Source organism: Notamacropus eugenii, chromosome 5, assembly GCF_028372415.1.
Source record: "Notamacropus eugenii isolate mMacEug1 chromosome 5, mMacEug1.pri_v2, whole genome shotgun sequence".
NCBI lineage: Eukaryota > Metazoa > Chordata > Mammalia > Diprotodontia > Macropodidae > Notamacropus > Notamacropus eugenii.
This window is the reverse complement of record NC_092876.1, coordinates 315,310,412-315,328,816: the sequence shown is the minus strand read 5'-3', so window position 1 is coordinate 315,328,816 and position 18,405 is coordinate 315,310,412. Positions and strand designations below refer to the sequence as shown.

The 18,405-nt window shown below is 34.8% G+C and overlaps 1 protein-coding gene across 1 annotated transcript in view; it reads right to left on the bottom strand.

The window, feature by feature from the left end:
• The window catches only part of CNTNAP5 (contactin associated protein family member 5), a 951,365-nt gene that overhangs the window by 728,504 nt on the left and 204,456 nt on the right, over window positions 1-18,405 (bottom strand). Inside the window, exon 2 of the mRNA XM_072613412.1 lies at window positions 3,936-4,040. Within this exon, the coding sequence (XP_072469513.1) occupies window positions 3,936-4,040 (105 nt within the window). The remainder of the gene's footprint in view (window positions 1-3,935; window positions 4,041-18,405) is intronic.

Here is an 18,405-nt window from a genome sequence, read left to right as displayed (position 1 = left end):
GGCTATTCCAGTGAAACAGCATACATGTTTTGTTTTGTTTTGTTTTTAACACATAGATAAATATATGCATATAAGTGAGTATTTGTATGTTTAAAATTATCACCTTGAGAGAATGGACTCCTATTCTATCAAGGCTTAGGTTGAACAAAGCATGCTTGGGTCTTCTTCTCTACTGACTTTGGAACAAGTCTTTTTACCACCCAGAAAAGGCAGTTATTATTTTATCATCATATTTCATTTTAAAGCAAAAACATTATTCCCTAACTTGGCCACCCACTTCATATAACATATGTGACTATGGATAAATATTGGCTCTTTATAAAAATCAACATAAAATTCAATTTTATAAAATTTAACATAAAAGGATGAGGATTTTTCTCTAATCTAGGTGTCCAGGAGAATATAATACAGAGTGTGAAGAGAATTCCAAATAAGGACTTCTAACACTGTGTAATCAAGTGCATCTTCACTACAATGGATGTCTGCTCCCTAAGTGAGGATATCAAATAGCTAGTAGACTCATTAGAATCTATAAGTTCTGGTCAGTGTTTTAGAAATTAGTTTCATTGCTTTATAATCAAACTTCATGTAGCACTGAATAATAAGAACTAATTATGCTTATTATTGAGCTAGATTGTGTCTTCCATATTTAACTGTAAATCCTGAGAGTAAGGGACTATAATAATGTGCAAGATTTAGTGAAACAAAAGCTAGATTTGTAATCAGAAAATCAAGAACACTTAGATGTCCTCTAGTTAATCCTACTACACTCCAAAAACTTAAGAGGGGTAGCTGGTGGCAAAATAGATAGAGTGATAGGCCTGGATTCAGGAAGATTCACCTTCCTGAGTTCAAATCTGGCCTCAGACACTTATTAGCTGAATGATGTGTGGGCAATTCACTTATTCCTGTTTGAGTCAATTTCCTCCTCTGTAAAATTAGCTGGAGAATCAAATGGCAAACCACTCTAGTATCTGTTTTTTAAAGATTTTTTTTTTATTTTTTTATATCGTTATTTATTTATTTTTAGATTTCTACTTTCATTTCCACAAAATTTTGAGTTCCAAATCTTCTCCCTTGCCTTTCCCTCCCCCCACCTCATAACACCTTGTATTCTGATTACCCCTTCCCTCAATGAGCCCTCCCTTCTATCACACCCCACCCTTCTCTTATAACCATCCTCTCTTTTCTTGTAGGGCAAGATAGATTTCTATACCCCATTACCTGTATTTCTTATTTCCCAGTTATATGCGATAACAATTCTCAACATTCATTTGTAATACTTTGAATTCCAACTTCTCTCCCTTCCTCCCTCCCCACCCATCATCACTGAGAAGGCAAGACCATTCCAGTATCTTTGTCAATAAAAGTCCACATAAGGTCATGAAGAGTTGGACCTAACTGAAAACAATTGAACAACAACGATAAAGACTGAGGAGTTATTTTCCAATTCCACAAACGTACTATATTGACAATTCTTGGAAAAAGCAAAAGCAGGAAGCTATTCCTTCTATCTAATTTCAGTATAAATATTCCCGACTACTCCAGGATGAAATGATCTCTCCTTTCTCGGGACCCCTACACAAACAACCATATTCAATGTGTCAAAACAGAACTCATTGTAGTTTCCCTACTCCAAATTTCCCTACTTTTGGTGAACGAATCTCCACATTTCTAATACATTCAATTTGCAGTTTTGGAGTCATCTTTTAATTTCCTCTCCCTCACTTTCCATATTCAACTATAACCTAAATCTTTTTGATCCATATTTCTTTTATTCATCCACTTTTCTTCTCACAAAATATATACCTTAATAGATCATTTTCACCTCTCATTTAGATATTCCAATAATCTTCTAATTTCTCCATGCTTTCATCTCCATAAATGTATTAAATTGATATTCATAAAATGTAACTTTGAAGTGGTTCGAAGGCATGCTAGTCCTGGAGTCAGGAAGACCTGAGTTCAAAGCAGACTGTGTGACATTGGACAAATGGCTTAACTTCTGTCCGTCTTAGTTTCCTCAACTGTAAAAACTGTAGCACCTTACCCCAACCCCATCCAAAAGAAAGATCATTGTAAGGATTAAATGAAATAATAATTGTAAGGCACTTAGCACAGAGTCTGGCACATAGTAAGCATGCGATAAATGTGTATTCCTCTTCTCTTCCCAAGTGTCATTCAACTATTAAAATAGCTTTCTGTTGCCTCTAGAGTAAAATATAAAATCCCCACCTGATTTCTTAAAAGGCTTTCATATTCATGTTTCTACCTATCTTCCCAGCTTTATTTCTTAGTTGTTTTTGTTATTGTTTCATTTTATTTATTCCCTTTCTAGCCTCTCCATTTCAAGTAAACAAGTTACCTTGCTGTTTTTCGAATGTTACATTTCATTTGCCACTTCTGGTCTTTGCACAAGTTGTCAGCTATGTTTGGAAAGCATTCCATTTTTATCTCTGCCTTGAAGAATCCCCATCATCCATCCAAAGACAATCAGATGCCACCTTCTATACAAGTTCTTTCCTAAGCTCCCTATTTGTTAGTATTTTCCCCTTCTTGAAATGACTTTGCATAAACATAGCAATGATTGACTTGTCCTCATGGAAATCCCACCAGGAGAATGGGAAGTACTGAAAGAAAGAGGGTGCTTCACTTTGCCTTTGTATCCTCAGAACCCAGTAGAGTCCTGTATAAAGTAGCTGCTGAAAAAGTGTTTCTTGAATTGATTGTAACAATGAACTGGGTGGGACCTTCTGACATCTATCTCTCCAATAGTTATCTGGCATCATTTCTATTAATTTTTTTTTCTTTTTACTCTTTTTTGGTGTGCTTAGGACTTGCCTTCCCAGGTAAATTTTAACCTCCTGGAGGACAAAGACCATTCATTCACTACACTCTTGTTAGTTGCATCTTTTGTTGGTGTTTGTTCTTCATTCTAGAAAAGAGGACCAGGGTATCAGGAAGACAATGCCAAGACATGCAAGTTAATTGGATTTAAGCAAGGGAGGACTGTGAAAAATCACCAGTCTCATTTTTTCCCTGGAGTCCTCTGGGTCCAGTGGTGAGATATAAATTAAGCCAACTAGATATGGCCCCCTAGTCATATCTAGAACCCAGCCCAATGCTGGTAGCCACAACAAATATTTGTTCTTTTTTTTTTTTTAAAGTATTGCCTCCATCTATCCATCTTCCCCCACCCATTTTGATCAGTTATGTCATCTATGGTAATAGCAGATTTATGTCCTTTACTTCATATTTCTGAAGCTACTTATTCTTTGGAAATATATTTACAGCTTTGGAATTCACATGGAAGTCTTTACTAACAAATAGGTCTCCTTACGATCATCTTGTTAAAACAAGTGAAGATGTTTTCCAGGACTCTATTGAGGATACCAGCCATAATGATAGTTTTTCTGTGTTAAAAGATAACTTTGAAGAGAGAACACGGGATGCCAGAGGCATCAAAAGACTTGTCCGTGGTTTCTGAACTAGGAGTAGAAGAAATGAGGTAATAAACTGGATTACCTGAATTCCAGTTCAGTTTTTCTCTACTTTTTTTTTCTTATCTACTCATTCTATGTTTAAGCAGAGGAAAGAAAAGACTGGAAAAATCTTCCCTCACTTGTTGCTCTTCTTTCATTTCTAATGTAAATGAATTATCAAGTGCATTTATTCATCCATATGACAATGAATTCAAACATATATTTGAGATTTACATTATAATGCAAAAGAAAATATGGGATATTTTTTTTTTCATTTCCATCAGTCTCTTGTAACAATCAGTAAAGAACCAAACTGCCTGAACACTGTTTGGTACAGGAAGGAGTGATACTAGTTGGAATAAAATGTTAATTTTCTTCCAATATGCAGCCTCATCCATTATTCACTAGCACTTTTCTTTATAGACTTATCCTTGCTTCAGTCACCTCACTTACCAATTCTTCTGTTGAGTTGAGCTGGGCTAGGAGTGCCAAAGAGTTCTGATGAGCTGGAAAAGGCTGTTGGAGGCAGCAGGGCTGATAATGGGTTATCACAGTTATCTAAAGCCAAGAGAAGAGACATAAAGTCCATTAAAACATTGCTCTTAGAATAAGCAAATGGAAATATTTTCAGACATTATTAATAATAACTCACATTTATTTAGCCAAAAGCATTTTCTTAACAATAATTTGGTGAGGGAGAAAGTATAGGAAATATTTTGTTCATTTTATACATGAGGAAATCAAGTACAAGAGATTAAATAATTTAGTCTTATGGTTAGTAAGTGAGATTCAAGATTTGAACCTAGGCCTTTTAGCCCCATGTGCACTCATATTTCCACTTTAATATTCTGCAGGGGAAGAATTAAAAAAAAACTCTTCCAGAATCTCTGTTTAAAAAGAGAAGAGAGTAGTAATTATGTTAGATAAATATTTTCATTGACTCAACCTCAGGGATTCTGGGAGTACTTCTGAAGATTGGGAAAGGAATTGGGATATATAAATCATCCATAGTTACAAAAAGTTGCCTAAGAATAAAATCACTGTTGATGAGTGAAACAGAATTCGCTTTTTAATACCATGGTAACACAGACATAGTTATCTGTGGAAATCATGGAGTAGGCTAAGTTGAAGAAAACAAAACAAAAAAGGAAGTAAATAACCAAATAAAATTGGATTAAGTTTCATTCAGAGTCCAGCTCAGTTTTTGTTCAGGGCATACTCAAACACAGCTCTGTTTCAACCCTTTTTGAAACTTTCAAATAATATTTGAGTTCATTTTCTAGCCCTTCTAAGAAAGTACTGAACCAAGCTAAGTCTCGATTTGTGAGCTAGGCTTCTTGTGCAGATGAGGTCACCATAATAGACATCACTGGTTACATTTTTAGAAGGGGAACAGAGAGGGAGAAAGAGAGAGAGGGTGGGGGGGAAAGAGAGACAGACAGACAGACAGAATTTGAATTAGATTTGAGGATAAATGTAATGGTCTTCTAAACTCATTTCTTCCTTATTTTATGGCTGACGTTGAATTTGGTTGAAAAAACTGAGACTCAGAGATTGGTCTGAATGTGGATGTATTATAAGACACTACTCCCAGATCCCACTCTTTTTAAAGCAATTAACAAGAATAATTTGATAATATATGTGACAGGCATGTGCTAGGTACCAAGACAACAAAGACAGAAGTGAGATGTACTTAATCTCAAGAAGCTTACATTCTATATTGTCATGCATAATCTTTCCTTTTTGAATAGTTTTCTTATTACTTGCCCCATTCTCCTAAAATTAGTGGTCAGCAAATAATATAAACACATAAAAATCTATTTAATGGAGATTCTAGAATTCTGATTAATTGTGACTGAATTTTTTGTTAAGACTTGGACAGTGACTTTTTTTTATGACTGAGGGGATTCATTGGGAAATTTGCTTTTTATGAATTTAATGACCAGGGTACTGCAGTGCAAACATTCAGAGCTAGAAGACAGAAAGCTTCAAATTTAATCCTTGGTTTCCCACTAATTACATATCATTGGATAAGTAACTTCCACTCTCTGGTCCTCCATTTCTCCATCTCTTTTTTACACATCAACTATAAGACTCTATGACTATGTATAGCAGCTAGGGAAGCCTGAGCCATTTTAACCTATTTCAACACCACCTTCAAACCTGAATTAACTAGTAAAGATTAAATTCATTATATTTTGTGGGCCAAAAAGTGGACAGTTTTAAAAAGACAAAATATGATTATAGGGCTTTTTCCTTATCTGGTTACTCTTGAAAGGAAACATTTGAACTATTTGAAGGAAAACTAATGAGAAACATAAGCATTAAATCCTTGTTAGTTGAAATGTGTTAAAAATCAGCGTGGCAAAGTTTATTTTGTTTTTAATGAGACATAAATATTTGAAAAATATTATGAACCATTCTACAAACATAAAAAACCTTCAGGTCCTTATTAATGAGGCAGAATCTACAAATAAGTGCTGACCAGGCCACGAGAACAGGGGTCATTGAGAAGTAAATAGCAAAAAATTGCTGGCTTTTTTTTTTTCTTTTTGCCCTGGGCTACCCCTTCTGGTGTGTTGAAGACAGGATCCTCACTAATGATATAAAGAGATTTAAAACTCAGTTCCCATCTCCTCCAAAGTGCTTTCTAAACTATTTTAAATGTATTATTCATAAATGGGGGGCTGGTACCCAGACAAGACTGTAAAGTAAATGTATTTTTTTGATGGGCACCCTCCTTTCCTGTTCATTCTCCAAGGCACTTGTGCCACATTTCATGATGGTTTCCATAATTCAATGTCCTTAATGATGCCAGGCTGTTGTCCAGGGTTTCTGGCTTCCATGTTTCTAACTCTCATTTCTCTGCCTATTAAATATTTGATTCTCTTGGGGTCAGTCTTTAAGATGTGTCCTTTAAGATGACAATTACCTAATAGGTGATGATAACAATAAAATTATAACTATTATTATCACTGCTACTACTGCTTGTTACTATTATTAATATTTTCTATGAGACTAGGAGATCTCCCCAGAACTTTCTCCTGCTAGGCAATATTCATATTTTAACCACACTATTCAGCTGGAGATAGTACTCCCATCTTGTTTGGCTAGCCCCAAAACTGAACAATAAGATGGGGATTTCAAGCTACAGAAGAAAAAAAAGAGTATAACGATGCCTAGTCAGTGAGAAAAGATATTTGGAGATATGTGGCTATTGTGATGCCTTTCATATCACAAACAGCCAAGTGGCTAGCAGTTCACTTCTGTGTGAAATAGACCTTACAACTTACCAGCACCTAGGTAATGGAGATGGAGAAAATATTTGTGTATCCACTTACTAAAAAAAAAAAAAAAAGTTATAAAAAATGTCCTATCCATAGAAACATCTCCAATTAATTAAAACGGAGGAAAATTCCATTGAGGAAGAATATAGATGAATGTCCTAGGAAGCCCATTATTGAGAAAATGTCATCATCCCTCAAAATTCTACCAGCCTTTGTACTACACCTCATCACCTTACTCAGTCCCTCTATGGACTCAAAACAACAACAACAACAACAACAACAACAACAACAAACTCCATTTAAGGTGAACTCAGCTTAGAACTTCTGATTTCTCACTTGGCTACTCTACGTTGGAATTTTTCTCACTTTTTCACAGTGCCCTTTTTTGTGTGTTGTTTTCTTCCATTTAATTGTAAGCTGCCTGAAGGCGTAGACTTTCTTTTTGGTATTTATGCACAAGAGTTTAGCACAGTACCTGGCTTAGAAGATACATTTGAATGTTCACTGACTGACATTGGTCACTGTATATCTGTGTTTTTGATCAATGGATTTTTCTACCCTCTACTTTGTCATTTTAACTTTAAACAGAATATCATAGTAGAAATATCAGTGATCTAGAAGCCACACACAATAAGTGAACTCTGCCACTAATTTCCTCTATGATTTTGGACAGATTACTTAGTCTTTCTGATCCTCAGTTCCCTTCAAAATACGGATAACAATGTCTCCCCTACCCTCATAAGCTTACTCTAAACGTAAAATGAGGAAAAAAAATTGAAAGTGCATTGGGAACTATAAGACAATTTAAAAAAAAAAGAAACAGATAAAGTTTTTGAAGTGATCTTTGCTTGAGTTTTCTAAGGGAAACAGGATTAGTGACTTTATTTCTTTTAAAGCATTTCTCCCTCCTTACTCATATTTTGGCTTCTGAGATTTGCAAGTACACCTCCAATGCAGTCGTACTTTGACACCTTGTGGTTGCATGGAGGTGACCCCAGGTTTTCAAAAACAAGGCTAACAAAGCCTAAATATTGGCATGAGCTACCAAGATATAAGGCTCTAAGGTACAGAACATCACAAACCTTCTGTCTGTTGTCTGAAAACCAGGGTGAGATGAGATGGGCTCATCACCAGAAAATGAGTGATGACAGGAATTTATTTTTTCCTCCAGAGGCTAGGTGAAAGGTGAAATTTTGTAGAAGATTATTTGCTGCTATGAAGGATCTGTGCCAGCGAAATTATGGATCTTTTAATAAAACTGAAGTATCAGAATGGAGATGGAGAGATTGAGGGGAGAAGGGAAAGAAAAAGGTTGGGTGAGAGGATTTGAAATTTAAACCAGAACTAATAATACTTGAGAAGTGTAAGGGAGACCTATCTCCATAACACAACTGGAAAGGGGAAAATACACACACACACAAACACAACCACAATCTGGTCTATTTGCTGTGCAAACTCAAAATTCAATGAGTCCTATTGTTTCATTTTTAGATCTTCTCAAATTAGTGCCAGTCTGCTGATGCTGTATCTTTATAGTTCAAAACAACAAATCAGTTCTGTCAAAAATTCAATGGGAAAAAATAATTGGGTTGGAGTTTTCTTGTATGTGTTTTCAGAGAAAGTAGAAAGTGGATTTTGATACTGCAGAGATTTTGTTTTTTTAATGAAATTCAGTGTAACTTCAGGAGTTTCACTTCAAAGTGAGAAAAGGGTGAAAGAGGTCACAGTAAGGGAAGACATCTGAATGAAACGGGACATAGAGGAGTGTGGAAGAGGGATCTTTTGGCAAATGACCTCAAGCTTTCCAGGGAATTATGAGACCTTCAGTTGGAAGGGTTGGGGAGTAGGTGCCCCAGGAGACTTGAGGAGGGACAAAAATGTTTTGAATAAGCCTTATGGTAAGTGAGATAGTGAACAGGAAAGAAAGATGTAAAAAATCTGTCTTGCCTCAGAGAGGGTCCAATTTGAGATTCTGTAAATTTGTAGTAGGACCACATATAGTAATTTCTCCATTTAACAGCATTTGAATAGGAATGAAAAGTTGAATAGTAAGAGTAAATTCAAGGTTGGATCGCATAACTGGTGACACATAAAGGGCCCAGTTACTTCCAAGTAGAGTAAAATTGGTTCTCCACTGGGGTGGACATAGAGAAAGTATAAAGAAGGAAGGACAGTATAGACAGTGTGTGGGATGACATCCTGGCAAAGAACCGAGGTATAGGAGTACCTGAGTTTATGGTTGAAAAATAGTAAGGGAGAGGAATAAGGGAGAAGGATAGATTAAATGATCAAAAATTGTGCATGAACATGGAAGTAGGACACTTTGTGACTTATAACAAAATCAAGGTTATGAACATCTCTGTCTCCAATTGTGGTTGAGTTTGGAATAGGTCTTAAAAATTTAGTAGACTGAGGACTCAGGAATTTAGGTTCCTTGAGTGGGAATTAATATAAATTGTGTGTGTGTGTGTGTGTGTGTGTGTGTGTGTGTGTGTATGAATTTCATAGTGAGAGGAGAAAATTAGAGTGGAGAAAAAGAGAGGGGGGTGACCCTCTGAATAGAGATAAAGGGAGAGATGGAAGACAGGTAGCAGTATGAAACAGTTTACAATTTATAATGTTAGAAGGTTGCCTGGGGCACTGAGACATTAGGTGACTGTTTCTAGTATCAGTGGCTGGACTTGAACCCAGATCCACCTAATTTCAAGGCCTGCTATCTACTATACAATGCTGAGTCTAATTAAGTAGGTATTACCTACTATTTTCTTTGGCATATCATTCTCCCAAATGCCATTAATTCCCTCCTATCTGAGGAAAGCTCCATGTCATGAGAGTGACTAACAAATTTCAGCTTAGACCCTCAAACCCACAAATGCCACAGATTTCCTTTGGATGAGAGTTTCTACTGTCTGGAGGTGATTTAATAGGTGATTCAGCTGCTACCCTGAAAAAAAGCTTACTGGAGATGATTTGTAGCATAAGCACAGGCCCTAAAATCATAAATGTGTGCAAATTCAGACTCCACCAATAATTTGTCCTTTAATCTAATTCAATTCACCTATCAAGGATATGCTGGTTCCATTTTGAACTCATCAAAAGAGCTAATTACTTCATTTTCAGTATGATCATTTATACCTTGGAAATCAGTAACTATGATAAATCAAGACTTGATTTTTGTTTTATTTTATTGATTTCTAGACTTTAGAATGTGACAGACAAAATGTCATTAATGCAGATTAAACCTAAAATTGCATCATTTGTAAATCTCCCTCCCAGAGACCTGGTTGTTAAATATTCACCAGCATACCACTGTTTTATGTGGTACATTTTAGTCTTTTCTGGTGCCTTTAAGTGAAATAGTGAAAATGATATGGGCCTTATTTACTTGCTAAAAGATGAAAACATATATGAAGGATAGTTCAAAGTTGTAGTAATATAACATTTTTTTTTTTGCATATAAGTACCCCTAATATTGGTACTCTATATATTTTTTTTGAAACTTAAAGATGGCCTCATTAATGGAAATCATCTCTGCATGTGAGATTGAAAATCAAATAAACTGATTTTCAACAGATATCCCTAAAATAATTATCTATTCCTGGAGCATCTGCTTTTAGAGCCTATTTTTGCAATTCCTGCCTCTGAGATTTCTAATCTATCTAGTTATAGAATGGGATAGTTGGAATGGATCTCCGAAATCACAGAATTATAAGATTTAGGAATGAAACAAACCCTAGAATTCATTAAATTCAATACATCCACTTTACAGAGGAGGAAATTGAGGTCCAAATTAAAACTCAGAGTTTTCTAACTTACAACACTGCTTCTTTCAAATAACAATCATCTGGTCCAAGTCCTTTATTTTACAGATGAGGAAACTCAGACAGGCTTAGAGAGATGAAGGGACTCCTTTAAATTCACACAGTAGGAAAGTGGTAGTTTTTGAAGTAGAAAAAGTCCAGGGCTTCTATACTCCTTATTTGTGTTTACCAGGCACAGGTCGTCTGTTGCTTGTCTTTCTGTAACAATACATATCTGTGCTGTTTTGTGAGAAGTCCCAAGATCTCTTAGCCTTCTTTTAATTTTTGACAAGGGTTTGTGATTTCATCAATTTAGGAATTCTCAAATTGGAAATTCCCTCCATAATGCAGTTAGGGAACTCTTCTAAAACATAGTTTTAGACAATTGCCTTGAGCACTAAGAATTTGTTTCTAGAATATACATTTTTAATAAAAAGAACTATTTCTTCAGAGGGGAAAAAGGAAAACTTTAAAAAATATTCAGAAAAGAATAGTCATTAAATGCAGAAAGAATTTAAATCCCTCTTGTCCTACAACCATCATTAGCAACTCCCAGAAAACTAACAAAAAAAAAAATCCAAACACTTTCCTTGCCAAGATTACTTATTAATATTTCTATTGATCAACAGTCAAGCATTTTCATTTGATGTATTTAGTCTTGTGAATGAGGGGGGATCTTTTTGCTCAATATTTGCTTTAAGGTAAAGATTAGAGGTCTTCTTTCATGTTAATTAAAAGATGAAAATGGAAAAAAGAAAAAGATTTCTGAGTAAGTCAAATTCTGCACAAAAGTTCCTGGAAGTTAGCTTTGTCTTTTTAAGATGGCTTTTACTTCAAGTAATGTGTTGGTTGTCAACATATATATTTCTTTTTCATAATTATTAAAATACCAATAGGGTTACAGATGGTGCTGAAGTTACATTCTGTACAACAGCCTTGATTGTCACAGTGAATTGCCTGTGTTTGGGGATTTGAAATTTAAAAGATTCACTTGTATTTATAGATGAGATAAAAATTCCTCTTAGCATCGCACACTTAATGGCCTACTTTGTTTAAAAGCCATAAAGCATGCATTTTGTGCAGTGCCTAAAATGGTGCTTAAAAATGACAACTCAAGCTTTTAGCTTCATTTGTTTTTTCCCCTTGATACCCATAATTCCACATTGTAAACAACAAAACAGATATTATAATATTACTCCTGATACTGACCCCCCATGCACCCCTTTTCCTCTGCTAAAAACTGAAAGAAAACTGCTTTCATGATGTACAAATGAAAGATGCATCTTCTCTAAGGACAAGCCAGGAGGAGAAGTCCAAACTTTTCCCTCTAGCCATCTGTAAACCTGGGTATCAGGAGATTTAGAGGAAAGGAACCACAGAGACCATCTAGTTCATCTGGGGCAACAAGGTAAGGAAACTAAGGTCCAGGGGAGGACATGGATTGCTCAGGGTCACACCGGAAATGAGCATTGAAGACAGCATTTTAACCCAGGTTATTTGACTCTGGATCCAGGGTTCTTTCCTCTATGTCATTTAATTCAATTTAACAAGGAATTTTTTTTAAGCCCTGTGTGAGAAATCAAAGGAATAGACCACACTCACTCTATTGTTAAAGTATGAAGTCTAGTTGGGGAAATGGAGTCACACATGCATTTAATTCAGTTTAGAGGGAGAGAGAAAGAACATTGTATCTTTTATTTCTCAGGTCTTCACTAAGTTCACTGTATTATATTGCAACTGAGGGATGAGTTCCTCTAATGCTTAGGTAGAGTTCTCCTGGCTTCTAGGCTGGGTCAAGCATGTTAATTGGCTGAGCTGCTGACTTTTTACTGGGCTCACCTGCTATAGATAATGTCCTATTTGGACATGGAGTCTCAGGTAGTAGTTTGATGCATTGGACTCCCAAGGCTTACTCTTCAGTGGGCAGCTATAGTCTTATTATAAAAGTAGTAACACTAAGCCTAAAAATGGAAGCCTCTCCTTTCCAATTTCTTTAGACCCTTGGCTAAAAGCCTTATTATTGCCATGCAGAACGTGAAACAAGCCCAAACTCTTAAACTCTTTTGTTTGATAGTATTTCCTGGCATGTAGATGGACTTCATGATTGACTCTATCTTAATTTTGATGACTGCCCTAGTAACTTGTCAGAATACTTATCAGATGAGTGGGTAGGCAACACACACACACACACACACACACACACACACACACATACACACACACACACACACACACACACACACACACACACACAGAGTCTCTGCCCTGAGGCAAAATCATTTTTTTGATGACCTTTTCATACAAAGTTGATCTAGTCAATCTTCAAATTTTTTTCCCCTAAGGTATAAAATATTTCATCTGCAATGGAAATGATTTCGTATTACATTTTATTATTACATATAGTTTCCTCCTTTCTGACTTCTTATTTTGCTGAAGTTACAGTGAGGTAAAACCCCTAGCATAATTTTGTCTAACCAGTTGCCATGGTCTAGTTGGTTCTGAAGATGTTTTCATTGAGATTAAAGGTTCTATATCATGTTTGAAGTTAATATCTCCGTAATATGTTTGCTGACTTTAATTAAATGTGATCAAATTATACTTCTTGCATAATCCCTCCTTTATATTGAAAATAAACTAGATTAGGCCCTAAATCATCTTTCCTCTTAAGGACTAATAGCTTTTGAGTCGTCCTTTCTTCCTTTAGTTTTTCCTTTCCAAAGCAAGGCTTCAATCCACCTTTCATATCATGTTCAGAATCATTAATACACCACTCTGATCATCTCATTTCTCAGTTAAAAAAATCTTCACAACCTTCCTATTATCTATTGAGTAACAAGTAAATTCTTTATACTGGCAATCGATTTTGCAGATGCCTCCATGAACTGATCCAATATGGCTCCAACCAAACCTTTTCCAAAATTTTGTATTCTGGTTTTTTCCATTTAATCTATGGGATAGTCAAACTGCCCTACTTATCATTCCTCCATTCTTATCCTATTTTCTATTATCTCCAAACCTTTGCACATGTTATTGACAATACCTGGAGTTACCTTCTATCTTAATCCCTTCACAATCCCAATCTCTTTCTCTGGAAGTCATTTGTTTTCTTCAAGGCACTAATCAGGTTTAACCTTCTATGTGAAGTCTTCTACTCTCCTACACATAAGTAATTCCCGCCCACCCCCTGCCTCCATATTTCTCATAAAACATTGAAGGAGCCTCATCTTTACAGCTATATTTGTTTTAATTAATACTAATAGGTTTTTGTAAAACTTGAAGATAATGTTTAATTTCATGATTGTTCATTGAACACACTGTCATACTTAGATATTTAATAGATATTAATACATGTTTAACAGATATTTGTTGAAGTCAGTTGACCTTGAGCAATTCTGTACCTCTTTGAAATTTAGTTTCATCATCTATAATATGAAGTAGTAGACTAGATGATCACTAAGTTCCACTAATATTATATGATTCTAATTAAGGTTCATGGGGAAGATTCCATTTGAAGATCAAACATTCACTGGCCAGTGCTGAGTAAGAACCTGGCACAAAACTACATTCATTTTTTTTTATAACGACCTTGAAGTAGCAAAAATTATCCAGATTCCCTAACAGAGAGATTTATCAGATGAACATGTGCAAGGGAACAGGGGCTGAGCATTCTATTCCCTTGCCCTCTTAGTATGATTTAGGGTTTCCAGCTAAGCTTGACATTATTTGCACTTCATCATCTCTGTCAATAAGAAGTCAACTTCCCAAAAGTGAAATAATTCACTCTATGACCATTTCTCATTCTGCAGATGCCATTTCATTTTAATCTCATTTCATTTATTTACCTGTCTCCCAGACTAGAAATTATGAAAATATTTTTTATTTTTCCTTGTCTTTCATCTTTGGTATTCAATGTACTACTCAATCCAATTATTTTTTTCTTTTAAAATTTTCTACAGATTCATTCTTCCTTTTATATTTCTCCATTGATCAGTGCCAGCATAGCACCTAAAACAGAGAAGGTCCTTGGTAAACACGGATTGTTTGATTTCTACCAAACACTTTAATTTATACCCTCAATCATTATTCTGCTCCAGAATCCATAATAGCTGTCTTGCCTATTGCATAAAATTCAAACTACTCTCTTTGTCTTTCAGGCTTCTTTGTAATATAGCCCCATCTTATTTTTCAATCCTTATTCCCACAACTTCCACAAATATACCCTGCATTCTGATCAGACTGACATTAGCTATCCCTTTACATGGCATAATTATTCTTGCTTCTAAGTATTTTATAATTTTCTTCTTCCTTCAGTATAGAAATGTGAGTTTCAGTTCAGGAGAGAGATTATGGATGGAGATGTACATGTGGGTGTCCATTTGCATAAAGGTGTTATTTGAATGGTGGGAGCAAATGAGTTCAGCAAGGAAATGAGGCTAGAGAGAAAAGTCTCCATTAGAAAAGTCTGGAGAAGATAACACAGAAGTTTCACTGGGTTTCATGAGGTTTCCCAAAACTTTTCTACTTCAGAAATATTCCCAAAGCATGCTTTGTATGTGTGCATGCTATATATTCTATGTGGATTAACTGAGTTAATAATTATAAATAATAGCAATATCCATGAAGATAAAGAGAATATATAATAATAAGGAGAAATTATTTTTGTCTTTAAAATGCATATGTCTTTAAAAATACATATCACTTCTTAAGTTGTCCAAAGAAACTACGTAAATAATATTAAAATAAGCAAAATGGGAACATTCCAGGGTGCTTTGAGACTATTATGTAAATCCTGTACTCATCTCAGATCTTTCTCTATGGCTATTTTTCTCTTATCACTATTCTTAATACAATGGAACTAGGTTTCCAATAGCTAATCATGAACTTTTGTGGAGTTATTCTAAATTATACAGACTACCCTGGTTACTCTGGAAACTGTAATCCTGAAATACAGCTCAATCAATCAGTATCGCAAGAGCACACTTCATATCACGTGCTCTAAGCCATCATTTTCTTAATGGAAACAGCAAATTCCTGATGTGTTATCAGTCAAACCCACTGGAATGGAGAAAAGCGCCTGATTAAAAATATATCCCTGGATTTCAGCCTGCTGGTCAATCATTCATTACTTGAAGTAAATATTCTCTTCTAATCTTGTTCAAACTAGGATTTGTCCAAGCTTCTGGAGATGGAAATAGAAAATCTACACTAAAGGAGAGGTATGGTTGATGACTAGGTACTAGCACTATACAACTTTGTTTCCTTAATCTGATTCAAAGAGACTGAGAGTGGAGTCCATATGTAAGGTAACCAAAGTATTTAGAGGTGAAAAAGAAACAGGAATAATTTTTAAAAAAGAAAGGGGGAACAAGGGAGAAACTACTTGTTATTTTTAGAGAAATATAGAATTCTACCTTTTGTTTGGAAAATATAAGTCTTTGGTACAAAAGATCAAAGCAATATTGGCTCTGGAATTTGCTTGTCACAGTAAGTATGGGCTTACTTGACCTAAACTATAACTCCGATTTTTGCATCTTAACTATAATATAGGCTCACATTTTTACCCTGAGGCTTAGAATTTAGGAAAGACCTAGATTGGGAAGCAGGATAACTGAAAGTTAGTCTTAACTCTACCACTAAGTTGCTATCAACATGAGAAGATAATCCAGAAAGAAGCACAGACAAGCAGGACATCTTAAAAAGCTACAGGTTGAACTTATTATATATTTAAAATGAAAAGAAAGAAATATGCAATAGAGATCTTCAGTTTTGTGTCCAATCATCTTTTTCTGTTCTACATGTAGCAGAATACTAATTGTTTTGGTTTTTTGTTAAATTCATACACAGACACACACATATGCATATATATGTATATGAAAACAAAAAATATATTTTATATATATATAAGTATATATATATATGAAATAAAGAATGTGAGCTCTTTGAGGGCAAGGACTATTTTTGCTTTTTGGCATCCTCAGCACCTACACAATGCTTGGCATATAATTTGTGCTTAACAAATCCTTGTTGACTGACTAAGAGGGAGTACAGGAAAATACCAGGAACAATGTATTGCTGATGGAGGAAGAAAACCTCATCTTATCTTATGGTGAAAAAAATCAAGTTATGTTATCTTAAAGTGAAAAAAAGAACTTATAAAATTAGTAAAAACTCAGAAGCACATTTAACAAAAAGAAATGTTTGAAATTTAAATAAAAAATCACATTGTTCTCTAATCTATATTCTATATGTCTATAATCTATAAGAAACAATTATCACGTATTAATTATCTACTGTATTAAAGACATTGTGATAGTCAATGTAGAGAAATAAATAAATATAAAATATGGCTCCTGTCCTCAAGTATATTCCTATTTAGACAGTATTTTCCCCTTGAAAAGTTATTAACTTGAAAGGTAACTTTAAATTTTAAATGATTCGTGGAAAAACATTATAAACAGAAAGTGTTTCATTATGTATCTCTACATGTGATTCACATTTATAATAAAAACCAACCTAAGGTAGGTAAAATTAAAAAAAAATACTCCCATTTTAAGGAAGTAAAGTTGAGGCTCAAAATAGCTGATTTATCCCTACTAATTTCTGGAAGGAAGACTCATCCTTAGTCTTCTGAGTCTAAGTAAGGGACTTCTCTATCTGTAATCAATATATAACAAGTGTATACAGTCACAAATAATTTGCCTGCCATCAGTCATTTTCTCATATATTCTTCCTATGGGCATTCAGTTTTTGTAACTCAAAACTCTTAATTATTTCCATAAATATAACTATTTTCATCATCTACATCTTTCTCACTTTGACTCTTTTCAGGAGCTCAAAGACATCCTCTGTAGTTCCATCTATGAAATTTGAAATACCTAGGGTAAAGACTATCAATCACCTGGTTGCCTGAATCTATGTTGCCTGAATTCAAAGACAAGTAGTGTTACACTGCACTTGGATGCTGGGAATAATTATACATTTTCTGAGTTGAAAAGGATCTCAGCAGTCATCTATTCTAACTCATTACTAGAAAAAGCAGACCAAGTTGAAAAGGATCTCAGCTCTTCCAATAACATACCTGGAAAATGTCTTTTTCTGACATCCTGCAATGAAATGAGATCTATTATCTGCTCATTTAACATTTTCTACTCTTAAAAAAATTAATTTTAATAGAATTTTTCTCACATTAAACAAACTCCTTTTCAACTTCTACCTTTTACTCCTAGTTCTAGCCTATGCAGCCAAACAGATAAATTCAAATCTTTCTTTCAGATGCTAACCTTCCAAGTATTCCAACACAACTATCACCTTCCTTTTGAGTCTTCTTCAGATTAGCCATGTCTAGTTCTTCAGATGACCCTTACATGACCTGAGCTTGGGGCCCTTTCCTCTTCTTGTTTTCTGATTCCAGAATGTTATTTCTGAAATGCAATATTGGGAACTATACACAATTTTTTATATATGGTATGATTACGACAGAGGACAGCAGGATTTTCCCTCCCCTAACCCCCACCTCTGAAATTATGTTTATCTTAATTTAGCTCAATATCACATTAGGATTTTAGGTTTATAAGTATGTTTAATCACCCCATCTCATTCTACTCAAATTGAGCTTGAGGTTCATCAAAATCTCTAGATTTTTGCTGTTGTTGTTTGGATAAAATGTTAATTATACTTCTTTTACCTTTTAAGGTAGATTTTTTACCTGTAAAACTTTACATTATTTCCTGTCAAATTTCATCCAATTTTGTGTCTTCCAATTTTCTAGGCCATCAAGGTCATTTCAGATCCTTATTCTATCACAAAGTGTGTTAGCTATCCTTCTCAGCTTCATGT